Source organism: Pneumocystis carinii (assembly GCF_001477545.1).
Source record: "Pneumocystis carinii B80 chromosome Unknown supercont1.2, whole genome shotgun sequence".
Lineage (NCBI taxonomy): Eukaryota > Fungi > Ascomycota > Pneumocystomycetes > Pneumocystales > Pneumocystaceae > Pneumocystis > Pneumocystis carinii.
The window spans coordinates 493,591-519,854 of NW_017264714.1; the positions used below are offsets into that span (position 1 = coordinate 493,591).

At 26.7% G+C, this 26,264-nt stretch overlaps 13 protein-coding genes and 1 non-coding gene across 14 annotated transcripts; 7 read left to right on the forward strand and 7 right to left on the reverse strand.

The window, feature by feature from the left end:
* Positions 1–172: 172 nt before the first annotated feature.
* T552_00536 (hypothetical protein) lies at positions 173–2,482 on the forward strand (the record flags this gene model as incomplete). Its single annotated transcript, XM_018369151.1, has 10 exons — positions 173–205; positions 257–470; positions 571–1,054; positions 1,096–1,307; positions 1,358–1,413; positions 1,461–1,595; positions 1,643–1,787; positions 1,833–2,140; positions 2,183–2,317; positions 2,363–2,482. 10 exons carry the CDS (start codon positions 173–175, stop codon positions 2,480–2,482), a joined length of 1,842 nt encoding a protein of 613 aa, XP_018227421.1.
* Positions 2,483–2,568: 86 nt separating this feature from the next.
* On the reverse strand, positions 2,569–2,677 carry T552_05004. The gene has a single exon. It is a non-coding gene; the product is annotated as a tRNA-Ile (tRNA).
* Positions 2,678–2,961: 284 nt separating this feature from the next.
* T552_00538 (ribosomal protein S12) lies at positions 2,962–3,638 on the forward strand. Its single transcript, XM_018369152.1, has 4 exons — positions 2,962–3,193; positions 3,241–3,252; positions 3,301–3,502; positions 3,549–3,638. The coding sequence occupies exons 1-4, from the start codon at positions 3,008–3,010 to the stop codon at positions 3,593–3,595; spliced, it is 447 nt and encodes a 148-aa protein (XP_018227422.1). The 5' UTR covers positions 2,962–3,007; the 3' UTR covers positions 3,596–3,638.
* Positions 3,639–3,919: 281 nt separating this feature from the next.
* T552_00539 (hypothetical protein) lies at positions 3,920–4,475 on the reverse strand. Its single transcript, XM_018369153.1, has 4 exons — positions 4,304–4,475; positions 4,178–4,262; positions 4,092–4,133; positions 3,920–4,042 (listed from the first exon to the last, which is right to left on the reverse strand). Exons 1-4 carry the CDS (start codon positions 4,439–4,441, stop codon positions 3,966–3,968), a joined length of 342 nt encoding a protein of 113 aa, XP_018227423.1. The 5' UTR covers positions 4,442–4,475; the 3' UTR covers positions 3,920–3,965.
* A 171-nt stretch (positions 4,476–4,646) lies between these two features.
* T552_00540 (hypothetical protein) lies at positions 4,647–7,612 on the forward strand. Its single transcript, XM_018369154.1, has 13 exons — positions 4,647–4,767; positions 4,818–4,976; positions 5,023–5,151; positions 5,200–5,267; positions 5,315–5,582; positions 5,628–5,719; positions 5,764–5,841; positions 5,885–6,210; positions 6,254–6,476; positions 6,524–6,655; positions 6,700–6,889; positions 6,932–7,036; positions 7,082–7,612. Exons 1-13 carry the CDS (start codon positions 4,692–4,694, stop codon positions 7,564–7,566), a joined length of 2,331 nt encoding a protein of 776 aa, XP_018227424.1. The 5' UTR covers positions 4,647–4,691; the 3' UTR covers positions 7,567–7,612.
* Positions 7,613–7,811: 199 nt separating this feature from the next.
* On the reverse strand, positions 7,812–9,225 carry T552_00541 (serine/threonine-protein phosphatase PP2A catalytic subunit). The gene is made up of 8 exons (XM_018369155.1): positions 9,018–9,225; positions 8,902–8,959; positions 8,758–8,847; positions 8,220–8,707; positions 8,051–8,169; positions 7,980–8,009; positions 7,901–7,929; positions 7,812–7,857 (listed from the first exon to the last, which is right to left on the reverse strand). Exons 1-8 carry the CDS (start codon positions 9,177–9,179, stop codon positions 7,844–7,846), a joined length of 990 nt encoding a protein of 329 aa, XP_018227425.1. The 5' UTR covers positions 9,180–9,225; the 3' UTR covers positions 7,812–7,843.
* Positions 9,226–10,520: 1,295 nt separating this feature from the next.
* Positions 10,521–11,603, reverse strand: T552_00542 (hypothetical protein). The gene is made up of 2 exons (XM_018369156.1): positions 11,299–11,603; positions 10,521–11,248 (listed from the first exon to the last, which is right to left on the reverse strand). Exons 1-2 carry the CDS (start codon positions 11,555–11,557, stop codon positions 10,554–10,556), a joined length of 954 nt encoding a protein of 317 aa, XP_018227426.1. The 5' UTR covers positions 11,558–11,603; the 3' UTR covers positions 10,521–10,553.
* Positions 11,604–11,680: 77 nt separating this feature from the next.
* Positions 11,681–12,652, reverse strand: T552_00543 (cytochrome b-c1 complex subunit Rieske, mitochondrial). Its single transcript, XM_018369157.1, has 6 exons — positions 12,506–12,652; positions 12,255–12,452; positions 12,196–12,211; positions 12,020–12,143; positions 11,839–11,963; positions 11,681–11,780 (listed from the first exon to the last, which is right to left on the reverse strand). Exons 1-6 carry the CDS (start codon positions 12,631–12,633, stop codon positions 11,724–11,726), a joined length of 648 nt encoding a protein of 215 aa, XP_018227427.1. The 5' UTR covers positions 12,634–12,652; the 3' UTR covers positions 11,681–11,723.
* Positions 12,653–12,857: 205 nt separating this feature from the next.
* On the forward strand, positions 12,858–14,012 carry T552_00544 (hypothetical protein). The gene is made up of 5 exons (XM_018369158.1): positions 12,858–12,949; positions 12,998–13,157; positions 13,220–13,347; positions 13,400–13,901; positions 13,946–14,012. Exons 1-5 carry the CDS (start codon positions 12,904–12,906, stop codon positions 13,968–13,970), a joined length of 861 nt encoding a protein of 286 aa, XP_018227428.1. The 5' UTR covers positions 12,858–12,903; the 3' UTR covers positions 13,971–14,012.
* Positions 14,013–14,450: 438 nt separating this feature from the next.
* T552_00545 (tRNA-intron endonuclease) lies at positions 14,451–15,361 on the forward strand. Its single transcript, XM_018369159.1, has 3 exons — positions 14,451–14,490; positions 14,537–14,674; positions 14,720–15,361. The coding sequence occupies exons 2-3, from the start codon at positions 14,542–14,544 to the stop codon at positions 15,319–15,321; spliced, it is 735 nt and encodes a 244-aa protein (XP_018227429.1). The 5' UTR covers positions 14,451–14,490; positions 14,537–14,541; the 3' UTR covers positions 15,322–15,361.
* A 562-nt stretch (positions 15,362–15,923) lies between these two features.
* Positions 15,924–18,876, forward strand: T552_00546 (hypothetical protein). The gene is made up of 5 exons (XM_018369160.1): positions 15,924–15,978; positions 16,029–16,360; positions 16,402–16,505; positions 16,550–18,716; positions 18,758–18,876. Exons 1-5 carry the CDS (start codon positions 15,967–15,969, stop codon positions 18,828–18,830), a joined length of 2,688 nt encoding a protein of 895 aa, XP_018227430.1. The 5' UTR covers positions 15,924–15,966; the 3' UTR covers positions 18,831–18,876.
* Positions 18,877–18,943: 67 nt separating this feature from the next.
* T552_00547 (hypothetical protein) lies at positions 18,944–19,999 on the forward strand. Its single transcript, XM_018369161.1, has 2 exons — positions 18,944–19,022; positions 19,079–19,999. The coding sequence occupies exons 1-2, from the start codon at positions 18,990–18,992 to the stop codon at positions 19,952–19,954; spliced, it is 909 nt and encodes a 302-aa protein (XP_018227431.1). The 5' UTR covers positions 18,944–18,989; the 3' UTR covers positions 19,955–19,999.
* Positions 20,000–20,057: 58 nt separating this feature from the next.
* T552_00548 (hypothetical protein) lies at positions 20,058–23,438 on the reverse strand (the record flags this gene model as incomplete). Its single annotated transcript, XM_018369162.1, has 8 exons — positions 20,058–20,510; positions 20,558–20,857; positions 20,901–22,606; positions 22,647–22,996; positions 23,037–23,092; positions 23,138–23,193; positions 23,242–23,355; positions 23,402–23,438. 8 exons carry the CDS (start codon positions 23,436–23,438, stop codon positions 20,058–20,060), a joined length of 3,072 nt encoding a protein of 1,023 aa, XP_018227432.1.
* A 1,262-nt stretch (positions 23,439–24,700) lies between these two features.
* Positions 24,701–25,626, reverse strand: T552_00549 (V-type ATPase, C subunit). The gene is made up of 6 exons (XM_018369163.1): positions 25,532–25,626; positions 25,364–25,451; positions 25,236–25,313; positions 25,055–25,170; positions 24,820–25,007; positions 24,701–24,772 (listed from the first exon to the last, which is right to left on the reverse strand). The coding sequence occupies exons 1-6, from the start codon at positions 25,578–25,580 to the stop codon at positions 24,743–24,745; spliced, it is 549 nt and encodes a 182-aa protein (XP_018227433.1). The 5' UTR covers positions 25,581–25,626; the 3' UTR covers positions 24,701–24,742.
* Between the last annotated feature and the right edge of the window lie 638 nt (positions 25,627–26,264).

Sequence of the window (26,264 nt, forward strand, 5' to 3'; positions counted from 1 at the left end):
CCCCGTAGAAATATTAATCTTATCTATTAATATAGGATTTGGATCGTTTTTATCGGTTTAATTGCTTCATTCTTAAAGATAAAGCTACCTCTGTTTTTAATACGTCTATATATCGAATCTCCCCGTATATAATAAGTGAAAAAAATTATTTATCTTAGATTTAGTTGATTATATGTCTAAATCATCATCAAAACTAAAGCGAGAGGTTTAATATTAGTTTATATTTCTTGATATTTTTATTTAATGTTTTTTTTAGGCAGAAAAATTAAAACGTGCAGCTAAAACTCAAGTGGAAGCAGCAAAAAATGATATTGAAAGTGTTAATAATCTTGAATCGTCCATGCAAGGGCTTTCTCTTGGAGATAGGAATGCAACAGGTGTTTTAACGAGCCGATTAATGAGCCGAGATATTAAGATAGAACAATATACATTAAGTTTTTATGGAAAAGTATTAATAGAGGTATATATGCGTTAATATATGCGCTTTAGAATGATTTATGATGAATGATTTATAGAATGGTATGTTTTTTTTTTGAAAAAAGGGCTGGAAAAGGTTAATATTTGATTAAGCCACTATTGAATTGAATTATGGGCAAAGATATGGGCTTTTAGGGGCAAATGGGTCTGGAAAAAGTACATTTTTGAAATCATTAGCCTCTAGAGATGTTGAAATTCCTTATCATGTTGATATTTATCTTTTAAATCAAGAGGCAGAGCCTTCAGAAACCAATGCGATTGATTTTATTATTGGATCGGCTAAAGAAAGGGTTTTAAAGATTGAAGAAGAGATTGAGAAACTTTCTGTATTAGATGATGTTGATGAGGTCTTACTTCAGGATAAATATAATGAGTTAGAAGAGTTAGATCCTAGTACATTTGAAACAAAAGCAAGTATAATATTACATGGACTTGGTTTTAGCGCTTCGATGATGAAAAAACCTACAAAGGATATGAGTGGAGGATGGAGGATGCGTGTAGCACTTGGTTATGCATTATTTTTGAAGCCAACATTACTTCTTTTGGATGAACCCACAAATCATTTGGATCTTGAAGCGTATGTTTGTATCTTTTTTTTTTATATTTAAATGACTTTAGGGTAGTATGGTTAGAAACGTATCTGTCGAAGTACGATAAAATTTTGATTATTAACTCTCATTCTCAAGATTTTTTGAATAATGTTTGTACAAATATTATAGATCTTACAATGAATCGTCAATTATTATATTATGGTGGGAACTATGATACATATGTACGCACGAAGCGTGAGCTTGAAGTAAATCAGATGAAGGCATATGCTAAACAACAAGGTATATTTAATTCTTTTGATGAATTATTTTTTTTACATTGTAATTTTTAGATGAAATCGCACACATTAAAAAGTTTGTCTCTAGTGCTGGTACCTATGCAAATCTTGTAATTATTTTTATATTTAAGCAAAATTATTATTAACTAGATCATAGGTTCGTCAGGCAAAATCCAAACAAAAGATTATAGATAAAATGGAAGCTGCGGGCCTTGTTGAAAAAGTTGAGCAACCTAAAATGGTTTCTTTTAAATTTGAGAATGTTCGGAAACTATCCCCGCCTATTATTGCTGTATGTTTTTAAATTAGTTTAAGTTATTGTTTTTAAATAATAGCTAGTTTAATGATGTATGTTTTTCATATGATGGGAATATTAAAAATTCATTATATGTGGATTTATCATTTGCTATAGATATGGATTCAAGAATTGCTTTAGTAGGAAAAAATGGTACTGGGAAATCTACTTTATTAAATTTAATTATGGGTTTATATAATTCACTCTAATTTGCTTCATTTTTAATATTAAAAGGTGCCTTGATGCCAACAGCTGGTAATATATCAAAAAAATCTGGGCTAAAGCTTGCAAAATATAGTCAACATTCTGCAGATCAATTACCATACGATAAATCGCCTTTGTCATATATTCAACATAAATTTAAATCGCTGTATCCTGAACGAGAAATTCAACAATGGAGGAGTCACCTTGGTCGATTTGGTTTATCAGGTTCTCATCAAACAAGTGAAATCAGGACATTAAGTGATGGATTGAAAAGCCGTGTTGTATTTGCTGAGCTTGCATTGGAAAATCCTCATATTATTCTTCTTGACGAGCCTACTGTAAAAAATATGATTTTTTAGGAGAAAATTAATCAAGTATAGAATCATTTAGATATTACATCTATTGATGCTTTAGCAAAAGCATGTAATTCTTGGACAGGAGGAATTATACTTGTTAGCCATGATTTTCGGTTGATTGAACAAATATGTATTCAAGGTATAGGTGAATTGTGGGAGGTTCTATTTTCTTTCTTTTTTAAAATATTTTTTGATATAAAATAGATTAAGGATAAAAAAATTGTTAAACTTAACACAACAATTCAAGAATACAAAGAATCATTGAAAATGGAAAGTGCATCTGCTCTCCAAAAGGCAAAAAATGCTTATAGGAAAGCATTTTAACTAATTTATTAAATAATATATTAGATTTATAAATAACACAATATATATTCAATTTATTTATTAATAACTATTTTCTTATAAAAAAATGCCCCACGGCAGACTCGAACTGCCGACCCCCGCGTCTCGAGGAGATATGTGTTTCCATCGCGGAAATTCATATAAGCACGATGCAATAACCAACTATGCTAGTGGGGCGGGTTCTTCCATTATCGTAGATAAATAAATGATAAATTGGAAGTTTATAAAACAGTTTTATAATTATTTATTAAAATTAAAAGTTTTTAAATTCCTTATAAAACAAATATAAAATCTACACAACATCTATATGAATAAATATAAGATATTTTCTAGTCAATATGAATTTTAATCTATATTTATAAAAAAATCTTATTTTTCGTATTTAATGATATTTGAATACGAAAGTATATATTTCTTAATATATATCAAACATAGATAATAATATATAAAGTTTATACAGCCCTGATACTACTTAACTTTTAATATATTTTTAAAAATATTTAAGAAATGTTAGAAAAATTAATTCATTGGCCTTTTAACCTTTTAAAAGATACTTCATCTTTTAAAAGAACTATGGCAACTCTTAACCAGGTAATCCGTGGTGCTCGGTTACCCAGAAAACCTCCTAGACCAAAAGCACCACGTCTAAATGGTGCTCCATTTAGACAAGGCGTTTGTAATAAAATATATACAGTAATAATATTCTTTTTTATTAAATAATTTATTAATATCTTTTACAGATGAAACCTAAAGTATTTTTCTTCAAATTTATTTATTTTCAACTTTTAATACATATATAGAAGCCTAATTCTGCACAAAGAAAAGTTGCCCGTGTTAAATTGACTTGTGGCAGAATGGTTATTGCTTATATTCCTGGTGAAGGTCATAATATTCAGGAACATTCTGTTGTTTTATTACGTGGTGGTAGAGTACAAGATTTACCTGGTGTCAGGTATCATTTGGTGCGAGGTGCACGTGACTTGCTAGGTGTTGTTAATAGAGGTATGAATATATTATTTAGAAATGAAGATTTTTTATATAATTTTAGTGACATCTCGTTCAAAATATGGTGCAAAGAAATCTAAATCTTCTTAAAAATATGAATAAATTGAATATATATTTAAACGTTTAATGAATGAATATTTTTTTGTATATTATTTAGTCTAATTACGGGAACTAAACACTATGAATAATAGTTTATCAAGATATGCTTATTAGAACTGGTTTCTCTTGGGTTCTCTTGGATTCTCTTGGGTTTTCTTTTTATAATTTTTAATATTTATGAATTTTTGATGACATTTATATATATATATATGGCAAAAATTGATTCTTACTTTTTTATGTATTTATTAAAGTTAATAAGTAGCAAATCATAAGCTAATTTAAATAAAATAATACATTCCTAAAATTTTACACTATTTCAAAAATATTTCTTCTAATTATTTCTCATCATCCGTTTATTAAGTTATGTATTTTTAGTTAGTACTTTTGATGTCTTTTTTAATGGAATATCTTTAAATGCAATCGTCTTGGGAATCGTATCTTTTCATATTAACCCTTTTTTAACTCTTTTTTCTTAATTATTATTTACCTGATAAAAATTCCAGATTATCAAATCTAGACACTGCATTCGCTGGCTTATAAATATCAATTTAAAAGAAAAAATACAATTCATACCAAGATGTCTATATTGTATTATCTTCTTATTCTCATTCAGACACATTAATAGCCCTTGTTGCACCATATATTGGATAAACATTTCCTTCTATATGTTAATCATTGACTATATTTTTTTAAAAAAACCGTAGCAATTGCAATTAAGAATGCTGAATTGCTTGAGCATTGGACAATATCATCATCAATACGAATAATCTTCTTGATCTTAGATATAGGAAGGACTGATGTCCCTGTAATGTCCTGTTCAATAATGGCTGATGTCATAACATCTTTTTTATACGGTAACCGTAGTTATTAAAGGGTTGTCTAGGAAACAGGGTTGTCTAGGTAACGAAGTTGTCTAGGAAACGAGGTTGGTTAGGTAACGAGGTTGCTTGGGTAACAACCTCCAAAATCTTTAGAGAAAAAGATAAAGCTTAATAAGAGTTTAATATGCGAGATTTAATGAATATTTTTTATAAAAACATGATTGCGAAGATTTTTTATACTGGGGAGCTTTTTTTCCGGGTTTAAAATGGGGTTTTATAGGGAATCTAGGGCAAATAAAGATTTTGATGAGATTCAACATTATGAGGACTTTGGAACGATTGGTATTTGTTTTAAACAGAGTTATTATAATTATTTAATGTTTTTTATGTAGATTGGGTTCAAGATTCTGTCCATAATAGCTCAAGAATGAGGGATCAATATTATCTGGGACATAGGCGTTTGAAGGAAAAAACATGGATATATAGTGCATTTCATATATGTAAACAAGTGTTTGATGATATTCAAGTATGGATTATTATAACGGTTGTTGGTATATGGGATTAGAATTGTTTGAAATGGGGTATCGATATATGTAGGTATTCTTATTGGTTTAAACGCGACATTTATTGGTATAACGACGAAATGGCTTTCAGATATAAAGCTTGGTTATTGTTCTTCAGCATGGTATTTAAGTCAGGAGTTTTGTTGTTGGGAATCGGGAAAAGGTGTGAAGAATAATTTTTTTGAGGGAAGGAATAATTATATAAATGTAGTCTGTGATGATTGGCATTCATGGTCGAGTTTTATACCATTTAATTTTTTTTATTATATTATTTTTGCGGTAAGTGTCATTTTTAGAAGATATGAAAATTAATGTTTATTTAAAAGGCTCTTTTTTCTTTTATAAGTGCATTTTTGGTGCAATCATATGCCCCTCATGCAGCAGGATCGGGAATATCTGAAATAAAATGTATTGTTGGTGGATTTGTTATGAAAGGGTTTTTCGGATTCTGGACGTTATTAATAAAATCAGTTGGACTTATATTAGCTATTGCATCTGGACTTAGTATAGGTAAAGAGGGACCTTTTGTTCATGTTGCACTTTGCATTGGACATCTTATTAGCAGGTTTTTTGAAAAATATAAAATTCATTCAAGTAAAAATATTTTTGTTTTCAAGAAAAAAGCTAAATATTTAAAAGCGAAGTTAAGAGAAATTTATTCCGCATGTTCTGCAGCAGGTGTTGCTGTTGCCTTTGGTAGTCCAATTGGTGGCGTTATATTTTCTTTGGAAGTTGTATTTTAATGTTTGTTTCTATTTAATTTACTTGATCTTAGGAAATATCATCTCATTTTCCAATGAAAACAATGTGGAGAAGTTTTTTTTGTGCTTTGGTTGCAACAGCTGTCTTGTCTGTGGGTTTTTTGTTTCTTTTATTTCCTTTTTAATCTTCTGAAGACTATGAATCCTTTTCGAACAGGGCAATTGGTCATGTTTCAAGTTCATTATAATAGAAGTTGGCATTTTTTTGAAATTATATTTTTTGCAATACTTGGAGTATTTGGAGGACTATATGGTGCATTTGTAATTAAATGGAATCTTCGTGTTCAAGCTTTTCGTCGTCATTATCTTTCTAATTATGCTGTATTTGAAGCGACTATTTTTGCAATAATAACAGCTATTTTGAGCTATGGCAATGCGTTTTTAAAAATAGATATGACGGAAAATATGAAGATTTTATTTAGAGAATGTTCTGATGATTTGGATTATGATGGTATATGCAAGTTAGTATTATTTATTATTATTTAAGAAATTTACAATATTAAGGAATTCTTCACAAGCAAGAATAGTAATTTCGTTAATTATTGCTACTATTACAAGAATATGCTTAGTAATAGTATCTTATGGTTTAAAAGTACCAGCAGGAATTTTCGTACCATCAATGGCAGTTGGTGCAACATTTGGTCGTTTGTTAGGTATATTTGTTTCAGCTTTGCAGAAGAAATTCCCCAATTTTATACTCTTTTCTGCATGCGACCAAGGCGTTCATGTAAATTTATAAAATTTACCCTTAATCTTAATTTAATGTTTTAATAGTGTATAACTCCAGGAACATATGCTTTTCTTGGTGCTGCTGCCACGTTAAGCGGAATAATGCATATTACAGTATCCGTTGTTTTAATCATGTTTGAGCTTACTGGTGCTTTGACATTTATACTTCCAACAATGGTATGATTTTAGTTTATATTATTGATTTCATTTAATATGTATAGATTGTAGTTGGAATTACAAAAACAGTATCTGATAAGTTCAACACAGGAGGAATTGCTAATAGAATGATATGGATTAATGGTTTTCCTTATTTAGATTCTAAAGAATATTATTTTGGTATTCCAGTTGAAGATATTATGACACAAAATTTAATAGTTATTCCATCCAATGGATTAAGTTTACAAGAACTTGGTAATTTTTTATTAATTAATCTATTGAACTAATATATATTAGAAACTATTTTGAATTCTAATGTTAAAGGATTTCCAGTAGTAAATAATCGAGAATCCATGTTATTATTAGGATTCGTTAAATCTAATTATTTAAAATGGGTATTAGGTTGTTATCGATTAATTAGCATATTTAATATTGATATTTTCATAGATAAAATTAAATCCACAAATGAAGTATTGCCAACAACTCGTTGTTTTTTTTCAATGCTTGAAAATAAATCTGAATCTAGTGATTTTTCAAAATCTTTTGATATTTCAGAAAATTATTCTAGACCTTTGACTTCCTTAAATCTTTCTTATTGTGTTAATACTACTCCATTAACAGTTCATCCTCAACTTCCATTGGAAACAGTTATGGAATTGTTTCAGAAATTAGGGCCAAGAATAATACTTATTGAGAAATATGGTCAACTCTGTGGTCTTTTGACGTTAAAAGATTTGCTTAAATATAAATATAAGGTCGAGTATGCTGAAAATCCTGGAGATTTATCTTCCATTAAACAAGATGAGGAACAAATTTTAGAAATTTTACTTAAAATTACTGCCTGGATAAAAAATACTATTTTAAATTATTCAAGAAAATATTCGAGATCATATGAAATCGAATTGGATTTACATAATCGTAATTTAACTTAATATTTATAAATATGGATTCTATATCAAAGGAATATTTTATGTATGTTAAGGACGACATAAAATAATATAATTCATGTTATATAATTTACATTAAACATTATTGACAGAAAGTTTTTAAATACAGTTAATTTTAAATTTAGGTAAAATAAAATATGAAGAGTTTTTTTAAAATACACTTAAAAATGTAATTGGAAAAAACGGAATAGCTATTTTTGAAAATATTTTTACATGTGATAGTTGTTCGGGATATTAATATCATGTTTTAATGCATAAATTATCATAGAAAATAGTCTAATTAATTTAATGAAAATATAAACATATTAATTAATTATACCTGGTGTTCGACGACTTACTTGAGGTTCCCTAATTATGTTAGATTATTTTATTGATGATCTGTAAATCAGTAAACTTACCCTGCTCTTGGTGCAGGATCAAATTGAAGGCTAATCTGTTAAATAATGATAATAATAATAACATTACTTACAATGTATATCTCATCTGTTCGTCAATTTCCATAATAGCTGCTTGATTTCCACACCTATAACAATAATTTGGTGCAGAAAAAATTGTAACTACATTTCTTTCTTGTGACCAGCTATAACCCTTTAAGAAAGTTAAATTGAATCTCAAAAAAATGTTTATAAGAATTATACTTCCATAACTAACTGATGGGCCCTTGCAACAAGCGTTAATCCATTATTATGATTAAATGCCTGAGAAATATCTTGTCCAAAAGTATATCCTGCTCCTCGAGGAGAAATTCCCCAACCACAACGATCATCCGGATCTGACCAGAGAAGATCACACATAGGACCTTCATGAGGCACTTCTTGGATTCTATCTAATGCACGAATATGATCTAATGTATCAATTCCAGGCGAAAGTCCTCCATGCAAACAAAAAATTTGATCATTAATTAATGCTGTTAAAGGAAGATAATCAAAAAGATCTGTAAAACTCTTCCATACATTTGCATTCCCATATTTTCGTAAACATTCATCATAAAACCCGTAAACTTGTGTAATTTGTCTTGATTCATGATTTCCTCTCAATATAGTAATTCGCTCCCTATATCTCACCTTAAGCGCTACTAATAGCGTTACTGTTTCAACACTATGGTATCCTCGATCAACATAATCTCCTTCATTAATTTAGGATATGCCTTTTTTGCAAAATAATTATCTTTCTAACCCATAAATAAAAAATTTGTATCTGGACAATTCCCTCCAATACGAAAAAGCTCAATCAGATCATGAAATTGGCCATGAATATCTCCGCAAACTATATATCTTCATTATTTATGTCTTTTTGACCTTATTAAAAGCTTTATTCTACCTGTAACCGGGCAATTGACAGGTTGAACATTTGATTCTTCTTGTAAAATCTCCCGTGCCTAATAAACATCCTATATTAACTCACTATACCCTCAATTATACCCAATAAACACCTGCCTTGTCACATAACCGTCTAACATCTACTTCTGAAAGCTGTTTACACTGCATCAAATGTTTAATCCATCCATCCACTTCGTTAATACTTTCTAATGATTCATTAATGTTTCCAAGAGCCAATGGCAATTTAATATCTGAATCAATCATTCTTATATCTTCCATATTCCTTATATAAACTCTTAAAACTCTTAAATATATGGTTTTAAGCCTTTTTTTTCTATTTTTATTAAATCAATTCAGTTTTTTAACAATTTTTTCTTAATTTTTAGTATTTTTATTAAGAAAGTTAATAAAAATATTAACAAAATGTTAATATTTTAACAATTTGTTAAGAATTCTGGATTTAAGTTTTTTAAGGTTTAAATTTATGTTCGATTGATCTGCAAAATATAGTTGAAAATAAGTAAGGAAATTGCTTTAAAGAGGGGAATTAGTATAGAATATAGAAGTATTTATTGTTTAATAAGTTATTTAAATAGATATATTTAAATAATTATGTAAAAGTTGTTGAGAATAGTTAAATTAATAGAGATGTGAAAAAGTAAGGAAAAAAGGAATTAAAATAGAATATAGATAGATGTATGATATGTCTTTTTTATTAATATAGAAATCAATTTTATTTTTTAATATTTTTAATATTAAATATTTTTTAAAGTGATGAATTGTAAGATATTTTTAAGAATATTTAAGAAAAAATAGAATAGAATTATAAATTAGTATTTATTTATTATGTAATTAAAGGGAATATAATATCTAAGTTTATTATAAAGAATAATAAAATTGTATATAAAAATTTAAAAGAAAGATGAAATGAGAAAATGTGATATATTATATAGAAAAAAATAAAATAATAAATAAATATTTATATTGGAAGAGTAATATATTGGTAGAGTAATATATTGGAAGAATAATATTATGTTTTTTTTTTATTAATAAATATTATGTTTAAAATTGGTTAATTTTATTTAAAGTTAGTTAATTTAATTAAAGTAATAATTTAAAAGATGATAAATATGTTAAGAAAAAAGAAATTAATAAAAATTATAAGTTTTATTTAGTATTAATGAGAAGAAAGATAATTATTATAAAGAAAGAAAGATTTTTAATATTATAAATATATTTTATATTAATAAATTAAAAGTTATATTTAATTAAGGATTTGATTGATATCAAAAAAAAAAAAAAGAGTAGGATATTAGTATTTAATTATATTCATTTTAATTAATATAAAACAAACATTTTAATTAATTTGAAACATTTTTACATGTATAAATGTAATAATATTTTTATAAAGTATAATAATATTATTATAAAATGTTATAAAAATTATCTTTTAAGAATTACCTTTTAAATAAATCAAGTGAAAAATAGCTTAAAATATAAATTAATTAAATAGAAATTAGAAATTGAAAAAAATAATTGTTAATTATAAATAAATAGTATATGAATTTACTAATATTTTATTTTAAAAGATATTCTTTATCATATATATATATATATTAATAACACATTTAAAAGTTAAAATACGTTTATTCTTTATAAAAACTGTTGAATTAAATAACATAATGTAGCACCAAGAAAAGCAGTTGATATACATAATATAGAAACTGTTTTTGGTTCAATTGGTTCTCCATAAAATATATTTTTAACATCATAAAAATAATGTAAAGCCATTTTTTCCTTAGATTTGTTTAATTCTACAGAAAGAGGAGTATATGTATTTTCTAAATTTTTAAAGTCTTGAATTTCTGTTTCTTTTATATCATATTTAATTTGATTTTTTTCTGAAAGTAATTCAAAGTGTTGTTTTAAATCATTTATTAGTTTTTTACGTTTTCTTGGTTCTAATCCAAGTTGAATAATTAAAAATAACATAATATTAAATCCAATTAAACTCCATGTTCCCCATGTACTCATTCGTCGAATTTTATCACTCCATATTTGTTCTTCATGATATCTTCTAAGCATAAAATGTATTAATTGAACTTGTAATTCATCTAATTTACTTTCACATTCAATTAAATGTGCATAAGCCTTTTGTTCTTCCTGTTCATTAACATGATCATAACGATATAATGATGTAAATCGTTCAAGATCAGATGGTGTCCATAAATGTTTACGTTGTAAAAGTTCATTTACTTCTTGTTGTAACTTTAATCGTTCTTGGATTGCTAATGTATGTTTATATTTAGCTTCCTTAGTTTCTATACGAGCTTTTTTTAAATTGATTTCTGATAAAATAGATTAAACCCATAAATTTATAATAATCTGAATTATGAACCTTGTTCAGAAATTAAACATTTCAATTTTTCAATCTTTGTATATCCTGTTAATTCATTCAATTTCTCTTCTATTGAAGTAAAATATGTTTTAACCCAGGAAACATAGTTTTGAACATGTTTTATGACATTTTCTCTTATAATAACACTTTTTAATAATGTAGAACTTGTTATAAATGGCTTAAAAAATGTTATATTACGTTTTTTTGGAAAAAAAAACAATTTAGAGTTCCTTGAAATGAGAAATAATGAATATCTCATGGAAATAATAAAAATAACGACTTATACTTAAAAAAAAAATATTTTTTATGACGTTTTTAAAATCTTATAAATCAAACATCTTAAAAAATATTATTAAAAATTAAATTAATAATATTTTATTATATTATTTATATTAAAAAGATTAAATGAAGATAAGAAAAAATTTTTAACCAATAACAAGCTTATCTTCATCAAGAAAATTATATTCAGGAATCTCAAGATTCTAAAAATCATTATTTATTCATTCATTTACTTATTTATATTAATTTTTAATCACTTACAAGAGGCGCCGGTCCTTTTCGTATACGTCCCGAAATATCATAATGAGATCCATGACATGGACAAAACCATCCATGATAATCTCCCGCCTCTCCAATAGGAACACATCCTAAATGTGTACAAACTCCTGTATATTTATTAATTTTTTTTAATTTATTATAAATCTATTGAAAAAAATCATACCAATCATAACAAGCCATTCCGGCCTTTTAGTACGTTCATCATCGGTCTGAGGATCTCTAAGTGATGTTATATTAACTGATCGCGCCTCCTCAATTTCTTCTATTGTACGATGTCGAATAAAAACCTACCCCCCTCTATTAATAATTATATTTCTTTATTTATCCTTATAAATTAACCGGTTTTCCCCTCCATCTAATACTTTTTAACCTCTTTTCTTCTATTTTAATTATTTTACTTAATAATTAAATTTTTTCCTTCTGGAAGTGTTGATAAATCTACTTCTATTTTTGCCATAGCAAGAACATCTGCCGATGCTGACATATTAGATAAAAAATCCGTAACTGTTGCTTGTGCTCCTGCTGCTGCTACCATTCCAAATGTTCCTACCATAAAATATGAAAATGTACGGTTCATTTGTGTTGATGTTCCCGTCCTATTTATTCAATTCCTTATTATCTTTACTTCTTTTTTTCTTAACAATTATACTTATATTGAGAAAAATCCGGAATTCTTGTCGTAGATGAATATTCCTTATAAATAACCATTTTTTGAACATTTCTGTTCAAAAAATAGCTTAATTTTGGATAAAATATAGGAATTTTTATTCCTCTCATTCTTTTTATATCTCTCTATACCCTTCGTCGTTCACCATATAATAAGGTCACGTGATCATGAAAGTCTATAATTTAAAAAAAACAAATATTCTTAGTTAATTTGATATTTAAAAGGTCTAAAATGAAGGTAAAATAAGAAGAAATAAAGTATTTTTTTATTTTTAGTTAATCTAAGTAAAATCCATGTTTAGGATAAGCAACGATAAATCAAGCAATATAAATAAGGCAGAGTAAGAATGAGGATTTGATAAGGATTTATCAATAAAAAAGATGAGAAATCTTCCAGAAAAAAACAAGTTTTTAGGAAAAATAAAAAGTGGGTGTTTTTTTATGTAAAAAAAAAGAAGATTAAGGAAGAAATTAGAGTCTATTATTGTTAAACAGTGTAAGATTTATAAAACACTGTTTGAAGAGAATGTAAAAGTTGAATTTATTCTTCTTCCAGTTATTATTAGTGAAAAAAAAGAATCGAATTATATAGTGCTTATGAAGCATGATAAAATATATATTAGTGCAACGTCAATGTATGAAAGAATGATATAATGAGTGAAAAGAGGTATTGAGGAGATAATTTATGAATTGGTAGGTTTCGGTTTGCGTTTCCATCAGCGACGAGGGCACAAGAGCGATTAGAGCTAGATAATTATGTAAAACATTTACGTAGTGCAACAACTAATATATATGTTGCTGGAATATGGGTTACATCTGAAGATGGTGTGATAGAATGAATGTTTAAATGATAATATTAAGTATTTCTATGTAATAGCGCTTTTGTTAGCAGAAGATTATGGAATTCGAACATGGATAAAGGGTATAATCAATGCATCAGAAGAATTTGATAATATTACATTACCGGTGAAGAATGTAGAGCCAGATGTGATTAGGAAATATATAGAATGTAGTGTTGGAAGTATTCCAAGTTTTGATACGATTGTATCTCGTGAGAATGAATCACCATTTTCATGTGAAATTCCATTTCAAAAGGCACGTATTAGATCAACATCACCAGAAAGAAAAATATTACGATCACCAAGAAAAGAGGAATCAGAAATACCATTAAAGCCGGCTAAAAATGTGTTTTCACCGACACTTTCTGCTACTAATTTAAATATACCACGAATATCTAAAAAACGACCATTGGAACTTAGTGGTTCAGAAGATTTTGTGCCAATTAAGCGATCTAAAATTGAACAACTTGAAAAAGAGGTAGTTATTGAACGAAAGCGTGTTAAAACACTTATTGCTCTTGTTTTCAGTCTTGGTATAAGGTTTTATACCTTTTTTTTTTTTTGAAAATCTTAATTCATTATAGTGCAACTCTTCCTTATATTTTATAACATAAAAAGTTATAAAATATCATACCTTATGTATTTATTTTTAGTCATATTTTGCTTTATTTTCTATGGCTTTAACCTCATCATCTTATCGATCTACTATATTGCAAAACTTTTAATATTTCTAATCAATAAGACTTTAATAAATATGTTTTAGCTGTCGATAAAGTATTCTGTAAAGGTTATTACATTGATTTTATCTTTATATTGATTTATTAGAAAATTATTTAAAATTCTTAAGGTAGACTTTTTAAAACTTAAAAATGGGATTTTAATGATTAAAAAAACATTAACCAGTCTGTCAATCCTCTGAATAGCATAGGAAATATTTTATGTTATTTTGATAGAAAATAATAACTTTATGAATGATTATTATGTTTTATTTTTTTCTAAAAAAGATATGATTTGATGGCTAATAATATTTTTATAGTAAAATAAATGTCAAACTCAATACATAAAATAGAAAAGGACCTTATTGTTATTTATTTTGTTGCATCAAACTATTTTATTTATGATTATAAAAGTAATTGTTTTAATAAGATTTCTATTTTTTCTGATATACTTTTAAGCGGTAATGCAATTAAGACTTGAACATCATATATGTGGATTCTTTGTTGGAACATTGCCTCAAGCACCTCAACAAAATATTTTTCTTGGACTTCCATTGGAATTAATTCCAGAAGAAGTTGCATGGCTTGTTGATCAGGGTTAATAATTTCAAATTGTATATTATATTTTTTGATTAGATCCAGGACATGCGTATATTGTAGATGATAAGCTACGTCATCAGCTTTATATTGAAAATGTTACACCAAAAGATGTGCTTTCTATTAAAGAAAAGAGAATAACAGATATTAAGCGTCAAAATATTGAATATAAACAAAATTTACTAGAGAAAGAGTTTTCTACAAGCTTTTTGAAGGATTCTTCTAATTTAGATTCTATTGTTTCTTCTCTTGATAATAATGATACAGAAGATGATATACCACGAAATATTATTGTTCCAACAAAATCTAAGAAATCACTCTACGCAATGCCTATTGAATTGTCTCCTAAAGTAAAAGTGGATCCATCTCGATATTCTGTATGGAAATATCTTCATGATAAAGGCTATTACATGACACCTGGTCTCAAATTTGGTGCTCATTATCTTGCTTATCCAGGTGATCCTTTAAAATATCATTCTCATTTCTTAGTAAATGTAATGCAATGGGAACAAGAATTTTCTATAATAAATATAGTAGGTGGTGGAAGGCTTGGGACAAATGTTAAAAAAGCATGGGTTATTGGAGCAAATAATCCTAATACTAATATTGCTCATGTCTTTACTGTTGAATGGACAGGATTTGGATAATTATAAAAAGAGAATATCTTTTAATATTCTTTTTTTTTTTCATCTTGAATTCATGATCTTGAAATATATATATATAAACGTGGCTATAGATCTAAAAATTAAATCTCAAATCATAATTCACCAAACAATTTAATCATTATCTTATAATTATGAATGGTTTTTTAAAGAAGTTTATTTAAAAATAAACATATAATCACAAATAAACATATAATTACAAATAAACATATAATCACAAATAATATAAATATATGAGTATGTCTATTTATTTATTTAATAAACTAATATTTTTATTAGTTTTATATTGTCTTGAGATTTAAACATCGATTACGCTAAGGACACCACTTTCTATTTCAAAAAAATCTAAGTCATTAGAGAGATTAATGATTTATTATAAAAAAACAGGAAACTATTCATATTTTTATTTAAAATATTTTCAGAATTAAGAATACTTTTTTTATAGGAAAAAAAACGCTTAAATTTGAAGCAAGAACAAAGTGAACAATTATCACTATTTTAATAATTATTAAGCTACTTTATTAATCAATTTCTATTATTATAAGATTGGAATTCTTTAATTAAAGAGAATATTACTAGTGAATTGAATTTATTTTAAAAAGTCTTTTTTTTTATTGTTTCTTCAAGAAAATGTTCACTCAGGTCAGTATATATGTAAATCTCGGCAAAAAACGATCTTATTTTCCTTAAAGACCCCAGTTGGAGGAAGAAGAGTTCGTAATCAACGTCAATGGTCTAGAATTATTACTGGAGATCGTCCCGCAGCACCATTACCCTCATCAGGAGCTTCCCCATCATTTTCATACGGTTCACCCTCAATTAATCCTCCAGATATTCCATCACTTCATGATACAACTGTTGGACTTGCGTCAGCACTTAGAGCAGCACAAAGAAATACTCAAAGGAAGGATTATATAAATGAAAATATTACACCTTTAAAACAACCTAAATTTTTAAAACAAGAATTTTCAAATACAAGTCCCCCATATTCCCTAAGTCCTAAAAGTGCAGAACGTAAAAGAGGGTAACTAAGATTTTAATAAATTATTTTCTAATCTATTATAGATCTCAAAGAGTTTTTAAAAAAATGGATGAGAATTCAGATTCTATGGATAATAAGTTTCAAAACAATCAATTGGATATGGAAACTTCTGAAAATGATTCTAAAAGTTGTTGTTTTTTTAATTATAATATACAACTAAATTCTATATAGAAAATATAAATCAAGATCAGAATATGAAACAAAATGGAAAACTATCTCGTTATTATTTAAGAGAACACAATAGTGCTGATAGTGCTTCACGTCTGTCATTAAATTACGATACAACAAATAATTCAGAAAATCTAGAAAACCTTGAATCTCGATCATATGAAGAAGAAGAACTTTTATACAGCCGATTAAATGAAACGGATTTTAAAGACTTTTTTGAAGACTATGATTCTAGTATTCCAGATGATTATGTAAATACAGATAGTCAAGAATACCTTGATGATGATTATGAGAAGCAAGCAAACAAAATATTAAATTTTATCCACTTTTGCTGGTTTATGATCATATCTCTTTCTAAGCAATTCATCTTTTATTGTTTTAATTTACTTATGTGGCCAATTACTAGTCTTATTTCCTTAATTTCTCTTATAATCGAATCAATTTTGAAGATTACTATTCGAAAAACATATACCATATTTATTATTCTTTCTATAATACTTGCTATCACTATTCCAAGTTTGTTAGAGAAGAATTATGTAAAATTGAAACGGATTTATAAGCCTTATTCACTATCAATGTATAATTATTCAGATCCTCAAAATGTGGATGAATTAATACAGCGCTTAGTAAATTTAGAGAAAACTTTAAAGAGTTATGAGGCGACAATTCAAAATATGATTCAGGATAAAAAGGATATGTTAAAAGCGATAAAAGAAATAGATATTAAAGGATATGAAAATTCAGAAACAACGAAATTATTAAAGAAAGAATTTAATGTATTTAAGAATTCATTTGAAAAAACTAAGAAAGAGATATCAAACCTAAATCTACAAGATGACAAAAAAAAATCACAAATCACAGATCTTTTTCATTCTTTTTCTTTTTTACAGAAAAATACATCAAAATGTCAAAGTCAATTTAATGATTGTAAGAATTCATTATCATCTTTTAACTTAGAAGTTTCTGCTATCAAGAAATCAGTTGATAGCCTTTATAAGGAGTTTAACAATTCTCAAACAACTTTTAAAAATGATTCAGATGATAAATATATTATGGACAAAATTATTAAAGTAATTGATTCTTATCTTCCATCACAGCTTGTTGTAAAAATGAATCCTAAAACCAAAAAAATAGATATCAGTCCTGAATTTTGGATTCTTCTTCGAGAAATTTTTCCTGATCGTGTAGAAATAGATGGTGTTTTGAAATCATCATTTGGAAAAGAGTTTAATAAAGACGAAGATGCATCATACTTGATTTCATGGACAAATTTCTTTAAAAATAATGAAGAAAATATAAAAACTTTTATTAAAGCTCAAACTAAAGAAGATTTAAAAAAGAGTGAAGAAAATGGATTAATTGTATCTAAAACATACTTTATGACTACACTTAAGGAGAATTTAAAAAAAATTCAAAATGATTTAGAAAATGATTTCACAAAAATGAAAGAACATATTAATGATCGCTTCAAAAAAATAGATTATATCTTTAAAAATAAAATAGAAACCGATCATTCGAAATATTCAAACAATGAAAATCTTTCCAACAAAGCAATTGAAACTTTGATTGAAGCTGCTCTTCATAAATATTCTTCTGACGTATTAGCTCGGCCTGATTTTGCTCTTTATTCTTCCGGTGCAAGAATTAATCCTTTTCTTACATCACCAACATATTTACAAAGACCTACTAGGTTTATTCCAAGACTTTTATCTAAAGTATTTTGGAATATCGGTTGTACTTGGGGTTATCCACCTGCAATGGCTATTAATCATGAAAATACTGTAGGAATGTGCTGGGCATTTCCTGGTTCTTCTGGACAAATTTCTATTCGTCTAAGTGAAACTATTTTTTTAACTGACATAACAATTGAACATGTTCATTCTGATATTGCTCACGATATTTCCACTGCTCCTCGTGATATTCAATTTTGGGCTCAAATCGATCATCCTGATTTACAAGAACTAATAATTCAACATATTTCTCCTCAATCACAGAATTCAATTCCACCTTCAAATTCTTATTTTTTGATTACAACTATGACTTATAACATTTTTTCAACATATTCTATTCAAACTTTTCCTATTCCTAATATTATTCAACAATTAAACATTCCAGTAAAAAATGTCGTCTTTAGAATCCTTAGCAATTGGGGAAATGATAAATTCACTTGGTATATTTTTTTTTTCTTTTCTTTATTTTTCTAACTTATAGTCTTTATCGTATTCGTGTTCATGGAACAAAGCTTATCCTCAACCAAACAACAACTTCCAATCAAAATAAATAATAACCTATTCTTCTTTGGATTTTCATCTTATTTCTATTGATTTTTCAATTCATTTACTCTCAACTTTATACTCTACTTTTTTCAGGTCACGTGAAAAGGCTGGTCTCACGTCACTTAAAAAATCTTAAACTTAAATTTTATTTTCAAATTTTTTCATGAATGGCTTCATCTTTTGTTCCTTATATTCATCAGGTTTTTATCATTATATTATATGATATTATCAGATTAAATTTTCTGATGGGATATAGACGGCAGGTCATGATGGAGTTTTGTCAGATAAATCAGGAATAATTATATGTAAACCATGTATACCGGCAGAAGTTACGTTTTATAGTATGGCACAGGCATTTCCAGCGTTTCAGCGCTGGATGCCTACATATATGGGAAATTTAAGTCTTGAATCATCATCGGTAGAAGTAGAAAATAGATCATCAGGAAGATCAGATGCAATTGTGCTTGAAAATCTATGTTATCCGTTTGTTCATCCATGTACAATTGATGTAAAACTTGGTTCGAGGCTTTGGGATGATGATGCATCAGCAGAAAAGCGAAAACGGCTTGAAGAGGTGTCTAAACATACAACAAGTGGTTGTCTTGGATTTCGAGTGTCAGCAATGAGGATATGGAATGTAAAACAAGGAGTATATCAGTCATATTCAAAGGAATGGGGTAAATCATTGACAGAATCGACGATATCAGAAGGGTTAAATGAATTTTTATCAGTTGTAGAAGCAAAAGAGCAACGATTAAGAGTAATTTCTGAATGGATTAACAATTTGAGCCAAATTGAAGAAGTTTTGAATAAAGCGGAGGTTCGAATGTATTCATCGAGTTTATTGTTTATATATGAAGGGGACCCGGATGCGTTAATGCAAAGAATTAAGCAATTGGACGCAGCAAAACAAAATAATGAAGAACTAGATACTGAAAGTGAATCTAGTAATAGTGGTACTGATAGTATGGATAGTGAAAAAAATTGCAATGTATCTCATATTTCGGTTTGTCGATTAATTGATTTTGCACATGCACATTGGGTTGCTGGTCAAGGGCCGGATGAAAATGTTTTACATGGTATTGCCTCTCTTAAAGCAATTTTAATGAAGATCTCAAGCGAATATTCATAACAATGGCTCATGGTATTGATTTTCTTAGTTCTTTTACTTGTTTTTGCATTTAAACACTTTTATTTAGATCTCAAAATTTTTTATCAGTATTCTATTCGAAAATTCATATATTAGACATTTCTAAAAGCTCTGCTGCTAATCTTTGTATATAAAATCCTCTTTCATTACCTGTTAGTCCTCGAAAACCTTCAAATATTTTTTTAATCAGAATACGGCCATTTTCATAAGCTTTTAAATCTTTATTACCATATACATCATTGGTTAAAGTCGAATAGTATTGATAGTCTAGATGTCTCCAAAAAATATTTACACTTATTGAAGGCTCAAGTGATTGAACCGCATGAAGCCAAAATGCTGGTATATAAAGAATATCTCCTGGAAATAAGATAACCTGATGTGGATGTGTATTTCTTAAATTCTGTGGATTTTCAGCAAAAATATTAGGAATTTTGGATGAAGATGATCCGGGAAGAAATTGAAGATGTAAAACATCTGATGGAGGGTATAATTGAATTTTTTTCGACCCTCGGATCTGAATAAGGATATTGGACATAACCTGGTTGTTTTAATATGTTTATTTTGAATATATATGTTTAAACATACATCATAATGGAGCCACATCCCAATGTTTTTGCTAGAAATACGAAGAGGAGATGAAAATTTATTTGGGCATATAGTTTGTGACAGTTCTTTAGGAATACTTAAATCATCTGAAATTTCCGGAAAATCTTCTTCTAAAAGACTTGGTTTAGTTCTTGGATTTTTTGTTGAAATTGATCTCATATATAATTTGCTTCCATCTTTATAAATAGAATTGATAAAGTCTTCAAATTTCATTGTTTCATAATTGAAATTTTTTTCATAAAAGTTCATAAAATTGGTTTTTGCATTATGAACAATAACCTATATATTAATTTTATAAAATAAATTTGTGCATAGTATTTACCTTGCGAGTACTTCCAATATGTGAAACGAGATATTCTGGTGTCCATTTTTCTACACAAGTTCCTATATCTAATCCTTTTAAAACAATAGGCATGTCTTTTTCTAATATTTCTTCCCATTCCTCCTTACTATTAATTTTAATACTAGAAATTTGTTGAATTATAGGATTTGTATTTTCTAGGACCATTGAATTAAGCATATTGATATTGTCATTATTAAATCTATTAATAAAAGCTGGAACACATGATTTTGTACTTTTATATTCGGAAATCAACCATTCTTCATCAGAATTGAATTCAGATAGTATTAAAATATCATCATTCCAACAAATACCAAAAGAAAAACATAGACCGCCACCACCTAAAATAAATATATCATTATTTCTTCTTATTATATCAAAGCCAATAAGAATTGGATCATTTTCAAGACTTTGTACATTTAATGGAATTATTTTTTGATTTTCTAGATCAAGTAGTATAAATTGGTCATCCCAAGAAATACAATGAAACATGGATACTCCACCAACAATTAGTACATTTCCATTTAAAATTCCTGTAACATTTACTGCTTTTGCTCCTAATCGAGATATACGTTTAATATCTAAAATGGATATATTAAGCCATGGTAAAAATTCTAAAAACCATTCTTTATTTAAAATTGTTATCTTAAATGTCCACATATCTTCATATATAAGGCCATCTTCATTCATTCCTCCACAAATAATTCCCTCCTCTCTTTCCGGTAACCAAATTATACACATTCCCCATCGCGGTTGTGGTTTATCCTTTGAATTGGTTCTTAATATTTCCCAACCATTTTTATCACTCCACATTACCCATTCTTCATCAACAATTTTAGATGTTTTTTTATTACCACCAAATATTATGAATCTAGTTTCATTTTGAAGAGTAACTTTAATCATACCATGCCTATAACGTCCACCATCAGGAATCGGTTTTATTGTATTCTGTGTTAAATGGCTATATTTCCATCCAGAATTTGATAATTTGCATGGAGATTCTCTTCCTCCAATACAAATTAAAATGTCTTCCTTAAAACAATAATCCAATGTATGGCATACACGAGAATCTAGTGATTTTATATTTAACTCAGGTATTTCATCCTCTTTATGCTTTATTAAAAATGTTTTTCCATCACGGCCTGATTCAGATATACCACCATAATAAATAATAGTATTTTGACCAAGTAATGCAGCAGCGCCAAATCTTCTATGAAAAGCAATATTCTTCTTTGCTTTATAAATTTTTTTTGAAAGAAAATTGCCCTTAGAATCATTAGATATGCATTTATTAAAAAATTGTGGCTGTTTATTTGAATTTAAGTATTGATAGCCTTCAGGAGGAGAACTTAAAAGAATACTTCTTTTTGAAGGTAAATTCTTTGCAATTAAAACAAAATAATGCTGAAGAAATAGTATTATTTCTTCCCATTCATCAAAATCTTCCACTAGATTTACTTTATTTCTTGTTTTCTTGTCAATACCATAATTCCAAAATGTTAGTAAATCAAATGCTTCTATATGATTCCATCCTCTGTCTAAAAATCGTTTATATTCCAAAATAAGTGTAGGATAATGATCTAATGAATATAATGGTGTTTTTAGTTTATTAAAATAAGATATCATGGTTCGACCAAAAGGATGGTTTTTAGAACATGGTAAAATCTGTTCTAAAATAACGAAATTTGCTGAAATAATTACGAAATTATTATCTATAATGAAACTTACCATAAGGGAAAGAAGATGCCCATTCAATTAGTTTATCGGAGAATTCTGTTTGTATATATACCATTGCTACCTCTGATATAAACAATATGTCCATAGATTCAATATCATGACATTTTTCATTAATAATTATTTTTAGCATATCTAAATTTCGAATATCACAACCAATTAATTGATATTGCAATTCTAATTTATTTTTATTAGATAATACATATTTTTGAGATATTTCTTTTAGTCCCTTATCTCCCTCAATAATAAGAGCCTTTTTTTCTATAAGATTTTGGAAATCAACATCAAAAAATCGAACATAATCAAATTCTGGTTTCAACATATATCGAAAAGGCATTGGATCACTATATCTTTAGATTCATCAATAAAATACGATCTATATACTATCCACAACCAAGATTTATGACAGCCTTATAACGACCATTTTTTTCAGAAACAAACTAAATAATATATTTAATTTTCTTGGAAAAAGAAAAGTAAAATACATTTTGTATAACCGTCTCTATTGCCTGACAACGAATATAATACCCACGATTAATCACTGTAATATGTAAATATAAATAGTGTAAATTGTATCAATTATTAGTACTAGGTGATCTTCTTTGCGGTTTCTTAACGAATGCTCGTAGATATTGATTTTCTGAAAATGGATAGCCACAATATTCTGCTGACCTTTTAGAAACAATAGATGTATCATTTGTTCCTTTCTCTCTTAATATGATGTATCTGATCCGAAAAAACCATTATACCTTGTATAATTTTGTCTTTTTTATTTGAAATTTGCATCTTTGAATTTAATTATTTTTTAATGCTTTTTTTTGATTTAAAAGCTTTTAAAATATCCTTATATACATCTAAATATGTTTCTTTGAGTTCTTATTGATCCAATTCCTTATAGAAACCCTCTTTAACCTTTTCTAATATTTTTCAAAGATCTTTAACAAATCTATCTCTTTGGACAGGATTTTTTAATAATTTTTTAAAGAATTAATTAAAATATAATAAAAATTAAGATATTCTTATTAGATTTTAAGAAAATATCTTATTAATTTTCCTAAAAGTCCTTAATTTCTTTATAAATTAATTATAATAACTTAGAAATTTACAGCTCGAAGTTTAAGTTTTTAATCTATCAAGAAAACTTATATAATAAATAAGTTGTAGAAACATGTAAAAAATAAAATTTGTTATTTAAACAGAGGATTTTTGAAATTTATTGTTTTATTATTTAATATAAATGACTAGTTAAATATTTTTATGATTATAAATTATTAGTATTAGAATTTATTAATATTTCTATAAATCTATTTTATAGGGAGAAAAATGATTTAAGATAAAGGTTATGTTTAAAGTTTTTTTATTTTTATTGTTTTTAAAGATTATTATATTATTTATTATTCAGTTAAAAGTGATTTTATATGTAGAAAATGTTGATTGATAAATATAAAATATATAAATTTCTTTTAGTATCTATGTTATTTGGTAATAATGTCTAGTTAATGATATAATTAAATAAAATAAAAAGCAAATGAGATTAATGTAAATTATTTTTAAAAAAATTAAGTTTAATATATAAATATATGATAAAAATATGTTTGATAAAATTATAAGCTTTTTTTTTAAAGATCAGATTTTGTTAAATGAAACTTTAAATATTATAGAAATCATTTATTACGTTAATTGATATAAAATGAAAATATTTTAATAAAGATATTTTCTTAAAAATGTAGTAATATCTAATAAATATATAGAAATAATTATTGCAGATTATTGCAGCTATTTTTAGTATACTTTTTATTATAATATTAATTTGAAAAATAGAAAGAAATATGCTTTTTAAAAGTAATATTTATACATCTCTTAATATTTTATTTATTATTAAATCTAAGACTTAATTTCTTTAATTGGAGTTGAATTTCAAAAAAAAAATGTTAATAAAACTAAAAAACATTTCATCCTTAATTTAATAATTTATATGACTATTACATTCAATATTTGAGCTATTTTTATTATATTTACACATAAAATGATCATTTTTTTAATTAGATATTATTTTTAAAATATATTGTTGATATCTTATTTTCAAATATTTAGCTAAAATTAGATGCCTTTCCACTTATCTTTAAAAAAAATTAAGCCAATTCCTAATTAATTATACAAAACTTACTAATAATCCTATAATTAAGCCGAAAAGACCAATTACTGAACCAAAAATTTCAACAACAAGAATTTTTACAAACAAATTTGGATCTTGTGCATCTGCAAGTGCTACACTACTTCCTATAACCCCAACCGAAAGCCCACACGCCAAATTACAGATACCTACTGTTAATCCTCCCCAAAAAAGCGAATATCCTATATTTTTTTATTAATATACTACATTAAATTCCTCCACTTTCTACCCGTATTATAATTTTGTATCGTATAAAGATTTGGCCCTACTACTTCCTGTAGTTTTGTACTAAATACAATTGACATAATAATCCCATAAATAGCAACTACTTCACAAAAAATAATACTGTTTCCCTTTAATTAGCTTTAATAATACTAAAATCTCCTTCATTAGATCTTTCCCATTCATACCTAATCAAATTTTTTGTCTGTATATAAGGCGCTTTAACTCCTCCTCCAAGAATACTTGTACCTGTAATAAAAATGCCCCTTCTCTTTTTTAACAATTATACAGAAAATATAATAAATTTAGTAAATACCAAGCTGCTGCTGCTACACTCAATCCAATACAAAGTCCAATTCCAACAAGACCCCATAAATATGGACTAACTTTTGTAAAAAAATCATCTATATTCAATCAATCAAACTCCAATAAAATATAATTATAATATAAATATTAATATTCTTATCAAAAAACATAGGCATACCTATATATGATGACTCTATAGACGGATTGGCTACAACTAGAGGAAACATATGGCAAAAAGTTATAACAAAAATTTAAGATATTTAAAAATATATCTCTAATAAATTAAAATCCTAAGTTTATAAAAGATAAAGGCCTTCTGTAATATATAAATAATATATATTTTAGAGAGAAGGTTATTTAAGAGAATAATATAGACTTAAATATATCGAGAAGTTCGGCGACATAAAATTTTGGAGTCAAGAAAAAAAATCAGAAATAAGGCTAAAATGTCAAATACTCAGTATTATGAATTATATAGAAGAAGTTCTATTGGTATGTAGTTTTTCAGTGGAATTTTCAGCGTTTTTTTTGGGTGAAAAACGGTTGATTTTAAGAAAATAGGTATTTCTTTGACAGATGCCTTAGATGATTTGATCCGTGAAGGGCAAATTCCGCCTCAATTAGCAATGAAAATTCTTTTAAATGTATGTGGAATGATTAAATAGCTTTTTTTTTGGACGGTATTTCTTAAAAAGATAGTTTGATAAAAGTATTACCGATAATCTGACAGAAAAAGTGAAATCCCGTATGACATTTCGTGTAAGGCTTTTAATTTCCATGGATAGAAGTAACGGAATGTTTTTAGGGACATCTAGATACCTATAGGTTTTGTGATGAAGTATGGACCTTTATTATTAAAAATCCAAGTTTTCGTTTAGAAAATGATACAATGATATCAGATAAGATAAAAA

Bases quoted from the DNA above. Each gene is read 5' to 3' on its own strand.
- T552_00538 (XM_018369152.1), top strand. From the start codon at position 3,008: ATGTTAGAAAAATTAATTCATTGGCCTTTTAACCTTTTAAAAGATACT. The intron at 3,503-3,548 runs GTATGAATATAT...ATATAATTTTAG, and splicing joins GCTAGGTGTTGTTAATAGAG to TGACATCTCGTTCAAAATAT.
- T552_00539 (XM_018369153.1), bottom strand. From the start codon at position 4,441: ATGACATCAGCCATTATTGAACAGGACATTACAGGGACATCAGTCCTT. The intron at 4,134-4,177 runs GTATGAATTGTA...TTTATAAGCCAG, and splicing joins AATACAATATAGACATCTTG to CGAATGCAGTGTCTAGATTT. The intron at 4,043-4,091 runs GTAAATAATAAT...TAATATGAAAAG, and splicing joins TAATCTGGAATTTTTATCAG to ATACGATTCCCAAGACGATT.
- T552_00540 (XM_018369154.1), top strand. From the start codon at position 4,692: ATGGGGTTTTATAGGGAATCTAGGGCAAATAAAGATTTTGATGAGATT. The intron at 5,268-5,314 runs GTAAGTGTCATT...TTTATTTAAAAG, and splicing joins TTTATTATATTATTTTTGCG to GCTCTTTTTTCTTTTATAAG. The intron at 6,477-6,523 runs GTAAATTTATAA...ATGTTTTAATAG, and splicing joins CATGCGACCAAGGCGTTCAT to TGTATAACTCCAGGAACATA.
- T552_00541 (XM_018369155.1), bottom strand. From the start codon at position 9,179: ATGGAAGATATAAGAATGATTGATTCAGATATTAAATTGCCATTGGCT. The intron at 8,960-9,017 runs GCAGGTGTTTAT...GATGTTTATTAG, and splicing joins TTAGACGGTTATGTGACAAG to GCACGGGAGATTTTACAAGA. The intron at 7,930-7,979 runs GTAAGTTTACTG...TAACATAATTAG, and splicing joins GATCCTGCACCAAGAGCAGG to GGAACCTCAAGTAAGTCGTC.
- T552_00542 (XM_018369156.1), bottom strand. From the start codon at position 11,557: ATGAGATATTCATTATTTCTCATTTCAAGGAACTCTAAATTGTTTTTT. The intron at 11,249-11,298 runs GTTCATAATTCA...CTATTTTATCAG, and splicing joins ATGTTTAATTTCTGAACAAG to AAATCAATTTAAAAAAAGCT.
- T552_00543 (XM_018369157.1), bottom strand. From the start codon at position 12,633: ATGAGAGGAATAAAAATTCCTATATTTTATCCAAAATTAAGCTATTTT. The intron at 12,453-12,505 runs GTATAATTGTTA...TTGAATAAATAG, and splicing joins CCGGATTTTTCTCAATATAA to GACGGGAACATCAACACAAA. The intron at 11,964-12,019 runs GTATGATTTTTT...ATAAATATACAG, and splicing joins GGAATGGCTTGTTATGATTG to GAGTTTGTACACATTTAGGA.
- T552_00544 (XM_018369158.1), top strand. From the start codon at position 12,904: ATGAGAAATCTTCCAGAAAAAAACAAGTTTTTAGGAAAAATAAAAA. The intron at 12,950-12,997 runs GTGGGTGTTTTT...GGAAGAAATTAG, and splicing joins GTTTTTAGGAAAAATAAAAA to AGTCTATTATTGTTAAACAG. The intron at 13,348-13,399 runs GTGTGATAGAAT...TCTATGTAATAG, and splicing joins ATGGGTTACATCTGAAGATG to CGCTTTTGTTAGCAGAAGAT.
- T552_00545 (XM_018369159.1), top strand. From the start codon at position 14,542: ATGCAATTAAGACTTGAACATCATATATGTGGATTCTTTGTTGGAACA. The intron at 14,675-14,719 runs GTTAATAATTTC...GATTAGATCCAG, and splicing joins TGCATGGCTTGTTGATCAGG to GACATGCGTATATTGTAGAT.
- T552_00546 (XM_018369160.1), top strand. The intron at 16,506-16,549 runs GTTGTTGTTTTT...AATTCTATATAG, and splicing joins TTCTGAAAATGATTCTAAAA to AAAATATAAATCAAGATCAG. The intron at 18,717-18,757 runs GTATATTTTTTT...TCTAACTTATAG, and splicing joins GGAAATGATAAATTCACTTG to TCTTTATCGTATTCGTGTTC.
- T552_00547 (XM_018369161.1), top strand. From the start codon at position 18,990: ATGGCTTCATCTTTTGTTCCTTATATTCATCAG. The intron at 19,023-19,078 runs GTTTTTATCATT...GATGGGATATAG, and splicing joins TTGTTCCTTATATTCATCAG to ACGGCAGGTCATGATGGAGT.
- T552_00549 (XM_018369163.1), bottom strand. From the start codon at position 25,580: ATGTTTCCTCTAGTTGTAGCCAATCCGTCTATAGAGTCATCATATATA. The intron at 25,171-25,235 runs GTATGAATGGGA...AAAGGGAAACAG, and splicing joins CAGACAAAAAATTTGATTAG to TATTATTTTTTGTGAAGTAG. The intron at 24,773-24,819 runs GTAAGTTTTGTA...TTTTTTTTAAAG, and splicing joins GCTTAATTATAGGATTATTA to ATAAGTGGAAAGGCATCTAA.